General features: G+C 42.3%; 1 protein-coding gene across 2 annotated transcripts in view; it reads left to right on the top strand.

The window, feature by feature from the left end:
* LOC108535348 (ubiquitin-conjugating enzyme E2 variant 2) overlaps nt 1-12,613 on the top strand; it is a 59,543-nt gene that overhangs the window by 24,435 nt on the left and 22,495 nt on the right. Inside the window, exons 1-2 of one of the 2 annotated variants that reach the window (XM_017881340.1) lie at nt 1,347-1,377; nt 9,441-9,589. In XM_017881340.1, coding sequence (XP_017736829.1) covers nt 9,545-9,589 — 45 coding nt within the window. In that variant the 5' untranslated portion in view covers nt 1,347-1,377; nt 9,441-9,544. Of the gene's footprint in view, nt 1-1,346; nt 1,378-9,440; nt 9,590-12,613 lie in introns of those variants that run through there. The other variant, XM_017881341.1, reaches the window with a different exon arrangement.

The following is a 12,613-nucleotide window of genomic DNA, read 5'->3' as shown; positions in this document are numbered from 1 at the left end:
AAAAAAAAAAAAAAAGATTCTACAGCCCCAATAAATTTAAAATGTCAATTGTAGGTTGTCTTTGGATCCATGCTGATGTATATATGAGAATTTTTTAATAATTATGATCAAAATATATGTGTTACTTACTATTAGGTCTCCCCCACTCCTTTTTTTTTTTTTTTAACTTATACACAATTAATATAATTCATGTAGTTTAAATGGGTTTATATAATGTTTTAAATTATGTGACATAGTTTGCCTGAATGTATACCAATTGACTTCTTTAAGTTTTTGCACTGCCAAATAAACATTTTTGTTCAGATTGCTTTTCCAACCCCCCTCCCTTCATTTATCTATTGCTGTGTAACAAATTATATCAAAATTTTGTGGCTTCAAACGATGACTGATTTTTTTTCTCATAATATGGGAGTTGACTGGGTGGTTCTGCTGGTTTCACTTAGAGTCACTCATGTGGTTGCATCAAGTTGGTGAAGGGATAGGCTTATTGCCCGGGACACCTTGCTCCCCCTCCCTGCAGCCTCTGCAGGTGACCAGTTAGGACTTCCTCACATCCTGGTGGTGTCAGGGTGTTCAGAATTCTTACATGACAGTTGTCTTCCAAAAGAACGAAAGCAGAAGTTAGCATTCCTCTTACAAGCAGGTGCCAAAACTGGCCTAGCATTGCTGCTTCCCTGTTTATTCTTTTTTTGGAGGCAGAGTCTCACTCTGTCGCCCAGGATGTAGTGCAGTGGCACAGTCTCGGCTCACTGCTACTTCTGCCTCCCGGGTTCAAGCGATTCTCGTGCCTCAGCCTCCAAAGTAGCTGGACTACAGGTGTGCACCACCATACCCAGCTAATTTTTTTTTTTTTTGTATTTTTAGTAGAGATGGGGTTTCACCATGTTGGACAGGCTGGTCACAAACTCCTAACCTCAGGTGTTCTGCCCACCTTGGCCTCCCAAAGTGCTGGGATTACAGGCATGAGCCACCATGCCCTGCCACTGCTTCCCTATTCTATTGATAAAACAGGTAGGAAGGCCTGCGCAGCTTCGAGGGGGAGGAGGGGTGCGCCTGGGTCTGGAGGGTGGAGAATGGCTCACAGCACTCTGCAGGCATTCTGCGCCCTGGTGTTTTGTCCTGAGGGGAAATTTCACAAAGTAGCATTTAAGTCAAATCATGCTACATATTTAAAAATTCTTGTTTTTTATGTGTGTGTGTGTGTGTGTGTACATATATGTGTGTGTATGTGTATGTTTGTTTGTTTTTCTTTGAGACTGGGTCTCATTCTGTCTCCCAGGCTGGAGTGCAGTGGCGTGATCTTGGCTCACTACAACGTCCACCTCCCAGGTTCAAGTGATTCTCCTGCCTCAACCTCTGCAGGAGCTGGGATTACAGGTATATGCTACTATGCCCGGCTAAATTTTTGTATTTTTAGTAGAGATGGAGTTTCACCACATTGACCAGGCTGGTCTCAAACTCCTGACCTCAGGTGATCCGCCCAACTCAGCCTCCCAAAATTCTGGGATTACAGGTGTGAACCACCACACCTAGCCAAAAATTCTTGTTATATTTTATCAAATTACCTCATCAGCAAGATTTCCAGTGTCACTAATGATGAAAAATAAATTTTTTCACAGTTCTACCAACATTGTGTTAGGTTGTTTTTAATTTTTATTTTTTGATGGATGTGTAGTAATAACATTATTTTTTTACCCAGTGCTCAGAAATCGGCAACTTTGTAGTTCTTATAGTTTGCATATTTTTCTTATTTTCTTCTTTTATAGTTGTGTATCATATATTGTGTATCTATTGAGACAAAGTTCATGCATATACATACATTTACTACTTGATTAGTGGAACTAGCTATTGATACAGATTTTTTTTTTTTTTTTTTTTTTGAGACAGAGTTTCGCTCTTGTTGCTCAGGCTGGAGTGCAATGGCTCAATCTCGGCTCACTGCAGTCTCCGCCTCTCAGGTTCAAGTGATTCTCCTGCCTCATCCTCCCAAATAGCTGGGACTACAGGCATGCACCACCACACCCGGCTAATTTTTTGTATTTTTAGTAGAGATGGGGTTACTCCATATTGGTCAGGCTGGTCTCGAACTCCCAACCTCAGGTGATCTGCTCGCCTCGGCCTCCCAAAGTGCTGGGATTACAGGCGTGAGCCACCGCGCCTGGCGGGGTTTTTGTTTTGTGAGACAGGTTCTTGCTCTGTCACCCAGGCTGGAGTGCAGTGCCACTATCTCAGCTCACTGCAACCTCCGCCTCTGGGGTTCAAGCAATTCTCCTGCCTCAGCCTCCCGAATAGTTGGGCATACAGGCATGTGCCACCATGACCAGCTAATTTTTGTATTTTTAGTAGAAAGGGGCTTTTACTGTGTTGGCTAGGCTCCTCTTGAGCTCCTGACCTCAAGTGGTCCACCCCCTTGGCCTCCCAAAGTGTGAGATTATAGGCGTGAGCCACTGTGCCCAGCTGATACAGAGTTTTAAAAAATAGTTTAAAAAATTAGCTTGTTCCTGGCACAGTGGCTCAAGCCTGTAATCCCCGCACTTTGGGAAGCCAAAGCGGGTGGATCACTTGAGGTCAGGAGTTTGAGACCATCCTGGAAACATAGTGAAATCCCATCTCTACTAAAAATCCGGAAATTAGCCGGGCATTGTGGTGGGTGCCTGTAATCCCAGCTACTCAGGAGGCTGAGGCAGGAGAATCACTTAAACTCATGAGGCATCAGTTGCAGTGAGCTGAGATCATGCCACTGCACTGTAGCCTGGGTGACAGGGTGAGACTCCATCTCAAAAAAAAAAAAAATTGAAAGTTGTGTGCCTTGTAATTATTACTTTTCTCCCTTTGCCTTTAATTTCTTTTTTTATTTTCCAAGACCGAGTCTCACTCTGTCACCCAGGCTAGAGTGCAGTGGCGTGAACAAACATGGCTCACTGAAACCTCTACCTCCCAGGCTCAAGTGATCCTCCTATGTTAACCTCCAGAGCAGCTCAGACTACAGATGTGTGCCACCATGCCTGACTAATTTTTGCATTTTTTGTAGAGATGGGGTTTTGCCATGTTGCTTAGGCTTGTCTTGAACTCCTGGGCTCAAGCGATCCTCCCACCTTGGTGTCCCAAAGTGTTAAGATTACAGGCATGAGCCACCACACTTACCCAATTTTTTTTAAAAAAAAACATCTTAGGATAGGGTCATGTATGATGTTCTTAAGTAGTGCTCCAAATGAAATGAAGGAAGATTAAAGGAGGAAAATCAGACTTCACCTATTAGTGGGAGGAAAAGCAAAGAATTTGTGGCCATCTTTAATTTGGTACAGAGTATAACGATTCTTGACTCAAAAAAAAAAAGTGTGTGTATGTATGTATATATATTTTTTTTGTTTTTTTTCTTTTTGAGACAGACTCTCAGTCTGTTGCTGAGGAAGGAGTGCAGTAGCGTGGTCTTGGCTCACTGCAACCTCTGCCACCCGGGTTCAAGCGATTCTCTTGCCTCAGCCTCCCGAGTAGCTTGGATTACAGGCGTGTACCACCACGCCCGGCTAATTTTTTGTATCTTTAGTAGAGACGGGGTTTCACCATCTTGGTTAGGCTGGTGTTGAACTCCTGATCTCATGATCTGCGTGCCTCGGCCTCCCAAATGCTGGGATTACAGGCATGAGCCACTGCCTGGCCGACTCAAAACTATTTTTTCAAGTGATGTTGATATGTAATATTTTACATATTTTGTGGGGTACATGTGATGTTTCATTGTGTGCATAGAATGTATAGATCAAATCTCAGGGTATTTGTGGTATCCAGATTCTTGACTCATGACAGATAATATATATAAGGGTTGGCCAGGCGTTGTGGCTCACGCCTGTAATCCCAACACTTTGGGAGGCCGAAGCAGGTGGATCACGAGGTTAGGAGTTTGAGACCAGCCTGGCCAACGTGGCGAAACCCTGTCTCTACTAAAAATACAAAAATTAGCCAGGCATTGTGGCAGGCACCTGTAATCCCAGCTACTCCAGAGGCTGAGGCGGGAGGATCACTTGAACCCCGGAGGCAAAGGTTGCAGTGAGCCGAGATCGTGCCATTGCACTCTGTCCTGGGTGACAAGAGCAAGACTCCGTCTCTAAAAAGAAAAATACATATATGGGTTATGAAGTTTTAGGAAGTGACATTTTGGGCATCAGAGGGATAGGTTGTTTCTTTTAGAATCAGTTTATATGAAAGGCTAAGGCTTTAGAAATAATGTGTTTCAGCAGGGATTCTGACTAGGGATAGAGGTGGGGGACGGAAGCAAAGCGATAGGATTTCTTCTTTCTTTTGTCTCTTCTACCCAGGGCAGTGGGTTGCCTTCCTGTGCTAGACTCTTGTGTGTTGGTCATTGAGATATATTGGGGTAGACAAAAAGTTGTATATACATCACTGATATGGTTTAGTCGAAGTATGCAAAGTATAAAAAGAAAACACTTTGCTCAGTCATCTAGCTAGGTTCTTAGTAGAGCAAAACTCTCACTTTATGCTGTTACCTCCTTTTTCTCGCTTCTCCTACTCTAATCGTGATTTCTGTGTCTTGATGCCCTGCTGAAAATTAAGCTCCACAAGAGCAGGACTTCGACTATCACAGCAAGATCAGGGGCCTAGCCACAATTCTTGGCTCACAATAGACATTTGGTGCTGTTTAAATGGAAATAAATAAATAAAACCAAATAATTACAACAGTAAAATGAACCACAACTTTCTCAGTCAACTGAGTGCTTAGCACTTCTTCCCTGATCATCCTCTTTCTTGGTCTTTTATAATAGCTGATACTTTTCTCCTCCTCTTACCTCCCAATCCATTCCCACGTTGCAGCAAAGTGAAGTTTATGTCCTCCCTGAATCCTCATTACTGCAGATAAAGGCTGAATTGCTAAGGGTGCCCTTCCAGGCCATTTCTGACTCTTTGCTCTCATACTCAGTTGCAGTCCCCAAACATTGCCCAGCATTCTGTCTCTCTTTTGTAATGTCCTCCCCATGCCTTTTTTTTTTTGGCTCCACCCGCCCAATCCTCCCTTTTCTTTTTAAATATTTCAAACACCAGAAAAATATGTGAATGTACATGTACCCACCCTGGCTGTTCACATTCTAATAAATTCTTGCTTCAGATTGTTTTTTGGAAATAGAACATTTCTAGTACATTTCAAGTCCTATTTTCCCTTCTAAGTCCTAGGCCACTTTCTCTTTGCCCAGAGATCATCAATATCCTGATTTTTTATTATTTGTATTTATTTATTTATTTTGAGAGAGAGTCAGACTCTGTCACCCAAAATGGAGTGTAGTGGCGTGATCTTGGCTTACTACAACCTCTGCTCCCTGTTCAAGTGATCCTCCCGCCTTAGCCTTCTGATTATCTGGAACTACAGGTGCATACCACCATGCCCAGCTAATTATTATTATTATTATTTTATTTTATTTTATTTTATTTTTGAGATGCAGTCTCGCTCTGTCTCCCAGGCTGGAGTGCAGTGGCGCAGTCTTGGCTTACTGCAACCTCCGCCTCCCGTGTTCAACTGATTCTCCTACCTCAGCCTCCCAGGTAGCTGGGACTACAGACGCACGCCACCATGCCTGGCTAATTCTTTTGTATTTTTAGTAGAGATGGGGTTTCACCACGTTGGCCAGGCTGGTCTCAAACTCCTGACCTCAAATGATCCACCTGCCTCAGCCTCTCAAAGTGCTGGGATTACAGGTGTGAGCTACCACGCCCAGCCTCCCAGCTAATTTTTTGTATTTTTAGTAGAGACAGGGTTTCACCGTGTTGACCAGGCTGGTGTCGAACTCAAGTGATTTGCCCATTTCAGTCTCCCAAAGTGTTGGGATTACAGGCATGAACCAGCACACCTGGCCCAATAATCCTGATTTTTTTTTTTTTTTTTTTTTTTTGAGACAGAGTCTTGCTCTGTCACCCAGGCTGAAGTGCAGTGGCGTGATCTCAGCTCACCGCAACCTCTGCCTCCTGGGCTCATGCAATTCTCCTGCCTCAGGAGAAGTTTTAGTAGAGATAGGTTTGTATTTTTAGTAGAGATGGGTTTCACCATGTTGACCAGGCTGGTCTCAAACTCCTGCCCTCAGGTGATCCACCTGCCTTGGCCTCCTAAAGTGTTGGGATTACAGGCGTGAGCCACTGCTTCGCCCCACCCCTGATTTTTAAATATCTTTTCCACTAACACCTTTATACTTTTTGCTACATATGTATATATGTATAAAAACTACATTTGTTTATAGCTTCTATACCAGTGTATTCTAACTGCAGCAGTGAATGAACTTCCAATATCTACATCTTTGCCCAGATTAAGAATTATCAGACTTAATATTTGTCAGTTTGGTGGCTAGAATAAGCTGCTACGTTTCCCTGATTACTGATGAGGTTGAGAATATTTTTATGTTTGTTGGTCATTACTGTTTTCTGTAAACCTTATTCCTAATATGTTCTCATTGTTCTCTAGGGTTTTCTTTTCCTTGTTGATTTCTAGGAGGAATTCTTTCTGTATTTTGAATAACATTCTTGTCTGCTGTTTGTTATTCATATCTTTTTTCAGTCTGTGGCTTATCTTTTCATTTAATCTGCCTATAATTGATTTTTATATATATTATGAGATCAGATTGGGTTCTAATTTTATTTTTTCATATTGGTAAAATGTTCCAACACCATTAACTTTTCCTGCTTTTTTTTTTTTTTCTCTTTTGAGACAGGGTTTCACTCTGTGGCCCAGGCTGGAGTGCAGTGGTGTGATCACAGATCACTGCAGCCTTGACCTCCCCGGGCTCAGGTGATCCTCGCCTCCTGAATAGCTGGGACCACAGGCATGTGCCAGCCACCACACCTGGCTAATTTTTGTATTTTTTTAGAGATGGGGTCTTGCCATGTTGCCCAGGCTGGTTTCCAGCTCCTGGGCTCAGTTGATTGGCCCACCCACCTTGGCCTCTCAGAGTGCTGGGTTTACAAGTGTGAGCCACCATGCCTAGACTTTCCTACTTTTTTTTGTTTGTTTGTTTGTTTTAAATAACTTTAGATTTGCAGAAAAGTTACATAAGTAGTACGAAGGATTCCCATATACCTTCATGCAGATCCATCAAATATTAATGTTTAATATTTTTGCTTGCTCTTGTGTGTACTCTCTTCCCCCCTCCCTCCACATTCGATTTTGTTTTTTCGGGGAACCATTCAAGAGTAAGTTAACAGATACTGTCTCTTCACCCCTACATACTTCAACTAGGACATTTTCCTACAATGTAATTGTTAAAACCAGGAAATTTATGTTGAGAAAGGACTGTTATCTACCAGCCCTATTCAGTTTTCACCACTACTGTTCTTTAAAGCAAAATAATGAAAATAATATTTTTCCTGATAACCAAGGTTGCATTTACTTGTCATGCCTCTAGTCTCTTTACTGACTTTTAGTGTTGCCTCTACTAAAAAGCACATTTTCATATATGATATGTCTGCTTTGGGGCTTTTCTTTTTCATTAGTCTGTTCATTTCTGCACTAATTCCGTATTTTCTTAATGATTTCTTTAGCTGATGAGGAAGTCTTAAAATCTAGGAAAGTGTCCCCTCTGTTTTGCTTTCTTTTTGTTTTTGAGACAGTCTTGCTCTGTCTCCCAGGCAGGGGCTTGATCTCGGCTCACTTCAACCTCCACCTCCTGGGTTCAAGCGATTCTCCTGCCTCAGCCTCCCATGTTGCTGGTTGGGATTACAGGTGTGCACCACCATGCCTGGCTAAATTTTGTATTTTTAGTAGAGATAGGGTTTCATCATGTTGGCCAGGCTGCTCTTTTTTTTTTTCTTTTTTTTTTTTTGTGAGATGGAGTCTCGCTCTGTCGCCCAGGGTGGAGTGCAGTGGTGTGATCTCAGCTCACTGCAAGCTCTGCCTCCCGGGTTCACGCCATTCTCTTGCCTCAGCCTCCGGAGTAGCTGGGACTACAGGCACCTGTCACCACGCCTGGCTAATTTTTGGTATTTTTAGTAGAGACGGGGTTTCACCGTGTTAGCCACGACGGTCTCGATCTGACCTCGTGATCCACCCACCTCGACCTCCCAGAGTGCTGGGATTACTGACGTGAGCCACTGTGCCCGGCTTTTTTTTTTTTTTTAAGACAGAGTCTCACTCTGTCGCCTAGGCTAGAGTGCAGTGGTGCAATCTCGGCTCACTGCAGCCTCCGCCTCTGGAACATTAAATGTTCCAGACCAGTCTGGCCAACATGGTGAAACTCCATCTTTACTGAAAATACAAAAATTAGCCAGGCATGGTGGCGCACGCCTGTAATCCCAGCTATTTGAGAAGCTGAGGCAGGAGAATAGCTTGAACCTGGGAGGTAGAGGTTGCCTCGGCTACGAGCGAGACTGTCTCACTCACACAAAATAACACAGCAGGTGTATGAGGAACTTTAAATGTCTTTCCTAACTTACTGTATGCAAATAAAAGTAGATACTTAAGAAATTGTCTAAAAATATTTAGTAAACCCATTTCTACACAGACAAAAGTTCTGAGAAATCAGGCTAAAGTAACCTCAAATTTATAAGGTTTGATTAATAAATATTTACCTTTGCATATACACGAAAGCAAAAAAAGTTAGGAATACTTTCAATTTCAATAAATTGAAATCAAGTACAAATTTTGACTCCCCTTCCTAAACTGAATAAACTCTTACAAAGCAGACACGCTTTACTTGTGTAAACACACTTTTTTTTTTTTTAAACGGAGTTTCACTCTTGTTGCCCAGGCTGGAGTGCAATGGTGTCATCTCGGCTCACCGCAACCTACACCTTCCGGGTTCAAGCGATTCTCCTGCCTCAGCCTCCCAAGTAGCTGGGATTACAGGCATGCACCACCAGCCTGGCTAATTTTGTATTTCAAGTAGAGATGGGGTTTCTCCACGTTGATCATGCTGGTCACGAACTCGCGATCTGACAGATTCTGTTTTCACATGCCCTCACATGGGTGGGACTGCTTCAGGATTCTAAAAGACAGTACCTTCTGGTGCACTTTCTCAGATGGAACATAATTCTACTCTTTAAAAATCATTAGAGAGTATATATTAATGAACTTTGGCTTTTATTAACTTTCTGGTCATGGCTGTTTGTTTGATGCAGAGTCCTTGACTGTAACAGAAACCTCAAGTAGGGAAAACGTTCACTTTCTAACGATTTCCTTATGATTGATTGACATGTCAGTATAAAATGGATGAGGAATTTATACACGCGTTGTATACTGCTGTTAATCTTTGGTACAGTGCTTTCTTTAGGGTTTTCATTTTGAGGGGTTATTAGATCCAGCATTTTCTGGAGCAGAATGCCTTTTAAAGGGAATTTTGTCTTTTTGGGAAATAATTTATAAAAGTTAATTTGGAAAAAGCTGAATTTAAATATGTGTAGCTTTTATAATTACGAGTTTTTTACATTTACACTGACGTTCTTTTGTATAGGAGTTAAAGTTCCTCGTAATTTTCGCTTGTTGGAAGAACTTGAAGAAGGACAAAAAGGAGTAGGCGATGGTACGGTTAGCTGGGGCCTTGAAGATGATGAAGATATGACACTTACAAGGTGGACAGGCATGATTATTGGGCCACCAAGGGTCAGTGTTATAAATTATACTTTTTCTATTAATACTTATTGTTACTTTAGAATTAACATTTAATTTTATACTATTGATATTAAACAATTATGATAACTTCTAAAATAGTTCCTTTTTATTTATTTTGTTTACATTTATTGATGCTTCCCACGTGCAGGATATAATGCTTGATTACGTAGAGGATTGCGGGGAGGAAGGTTGATACGGTCATTGCCATCAAAATTTGGCAGTTTAGTAAAGGAGAAAAAATCAGTACAAATTGACAGATTCTAAATATGACAGAGCAAGTTCACTGCGGGACTTTAGAATATGTTTCTTCTAGCTGGAATAATTGAGGAAGGCTGAACAGTGGAGGAAATTGCCTTTGGAATGAGCGCTAAAGGACTGACTGGTAGGATTTCAGAAGGTGGTGATGGGGATGGAGAACATTCCAGATAGATAGGACAAAAGGTGAGGAAATGGAGGGGGTATGTGGGGAGAGCAGTCATTTTGACGTAACATGTTACTAACCTCTGGTGTGAACCTGAGGGTTTCTAAATTGGTTTGTATTGAGTGCATGTTGCTATTTGCCCTCTGACACTTCACATGCCATAGAAATGCTGTAGGTTTCAGTTTCTTCATCTATAAAAAGTCTATGATTCTTACACTTTTTTCTAGTATGGTTGGCAACTGGCCCATTGTACTTTGTCTTAGGTCTTTCTTGGGTTTATGAAGTTTTATTTTGCTCAAAGTCTTTTATCTAGCTTGGGATTTTTTTTTTTTTTTTTTTAAGTTGCATTCCTTACTTAATGGTCCCATCCACTGCACTCCTTGCAGTGAATCTTTGAAATGTGTGTCTGTAATGTTTTTGGCTTGTTGGAAAGAGCACACATTTGAAGGGTTTTTCAAGTCTTTGGTTTTGTATACTGGTTGCTACCTTATGATGAGAGCATTTCAGCCGTTTTGCTCTTGGGTAGAGTTTAGAGTTCTGATGATGATGATGATGATGATGATGATGATGATGATGATGATTGAGACAATATCTTGTTCAGTCACCCAGGCAGTGGTGTGATCTCAGCATACCGCAGTCTCAGCCTCCTGGGCTCAAGCGATCCTTCCACCTCAGCCTCCTGAGGTGGTGTGCACCACCACTGCTGGCTAATATTTGTAGTTTTTGTAGAGATGGGGTTTCACCATGTCGACCAGGCTGGTCTCAAACTCCTGGCCTCAAGTGATCCACCTGCCGTGGCCTCCCAAAATGCTGGGATTACAGGTGTGAGCCACCGCACCCCGCCCCTCCTGATTATTACAAAAGAAAAATGTATCAGGTAATTAGCAACATTAATTATAGAGAATGAATTAGTATGTTTTATGTTGTTTTCTGGTGTTCCTTTGCAAAATTCATGCACACTCCTAAACTGATAGGCTCCCTGTGTACCTTGCTCTATTTTTTCCTAAAGACATTTGAGGAAGGAAATATAATATTGATGGATAGAGTTCCTTATAACTTGGTATGCATAATGAAAACCTTGATTTTTACTGCCTGTGAACGTTATTACTATGGTCTGTTTGGTTTAAAAAAGTGCCAAATTTGGTTATAATTGATGAACATTCTGACTCACTGATTTGAAGATTTAACAGTCAGAACTTGGTAGAATATAAATTTGGAATTATTTAGATTTGGTTTTTCTCCAGCCACTGCCTGCAGCAGACTTTATTCTTTAAGAATGTTTTGGAGTTCATCAGTGGTCTTGTGGGCTGACCCACAGCACAGTTCCTAGCTGTGGTGGACTGGCTCCTGCTTGGTCTTTCACCCAGTTGGGGCCCCCTGCAGGATGCCCCAACTAGTTGCCATTCCTGGTGTCACTGAACCTCAGGAAACTCCATCCACTGGGGTGGGGGTGAGGGCTGCTTCTCCGCAACTCTCTCTTCGCTCAAGGGGCACAGGGCACACAGACAAGATGCTACAGCGGTCCTCCACTCTCTGTGGTTGGTGGTTTTGGAGCTGCAGGGGAGAAAAGGTCGTAATAGCTTTTCCTCACCTGTCTCAAGCTTAACTGCTGAGGCACTTATAATAAAAGGCAGACAAAAGTATACAAATTTATTTAAGTTTTACATGACATGGGAACATTCAGAAAGGAAGACCCAAAGAAACAGGGAAACCTGCGTATTTTTATGCTAAATTTGATGAAGAGTGGACAGTGATGCAACAGCGTGATTGGATCTGATGGTAACACACTAGGTAATAAACTGGGGAACTTAACCAGGGCCTGTTTGTTCAGATTATGTCTGAACAAATCTGTCTATGGATTTGTCTATGGATTTCATTCCTTTCTTGGCATAAGACAAGACCCCTTTGGAGTGGTTCTCATGACCTACTTCATGGGGAGGTCAGCTAGATTTTAGGGTCTGCTTCAGGGGAGAAGGGGGCGAAGGTAAGGTAAGAGTAACCTTGCTTCTGCTGTTTTCTTAAGTGCCAAGGTGCTGTATTTTGGGATAGTGTCTTGAACCTCATCAGAGACCCGCTCACTTCCTTTGAGTGCCAGGCAGAGGTAGGAGGATGGGCCCTGCAAAGGCACAGACTTCTTCTGGAGCTGGCCTCTGCTCACCACCTGATGATCTTCTCTGTATCACCCTCTCTTAGTTCTCTTGAAAGCAGGAGGTTATAGCGGGTATATTCAGTTGCCTTTTCATAAAACAGGCAGGAGTTGGTGTCTTACCACAGTTGTTTTCTCCTTAGAAGGTGCGATGTTGAGAACAATTTTGTCTCCAGGGTAGAGTACCTACATCTGGCCGGAAGAAGAGGAAGACTTTTTTGTTTGTTTTTGAGACGGAGTTTGGTTCTTGTTGCCCAGGCTGGAGTGCAATGGTGTGATCTTGGCTCACTGCAACCTCTGCCTCCCAGGTTCAAGTGGTTCTCCTGCCTCAGCCTCCCTAGTAGCTGGGATTACAGGCATATGCCACCACACCCAGCTAATTTTGTGTTTGTGTGTGTGTGTGTGTGTGTGTGTGTGTGTGTATATATATATATATATATATTTTTTT

The sequence above is a fragment of the Rhinopithecus bieti genome, unplaced genomic scaffold, assembly GCF_001698545.2.
Source record: "Rhinopithecus bieti isolate Rb0 unplaced genomic scaffold, ASM169854v2 scaffold_13195, whole genome shotgun sequence".
Lineage (NCBI taxonomy): Eukaryota > Metazoa > Chordata > Mammalia > Primates > Cercopithecidae > Rhinopithecus > Rhinopithecus bieti.
Note: the sequence above shows the minus strand (reverse complement) of the source record. Positions and strands in the feature narration are given on the sequence as shown.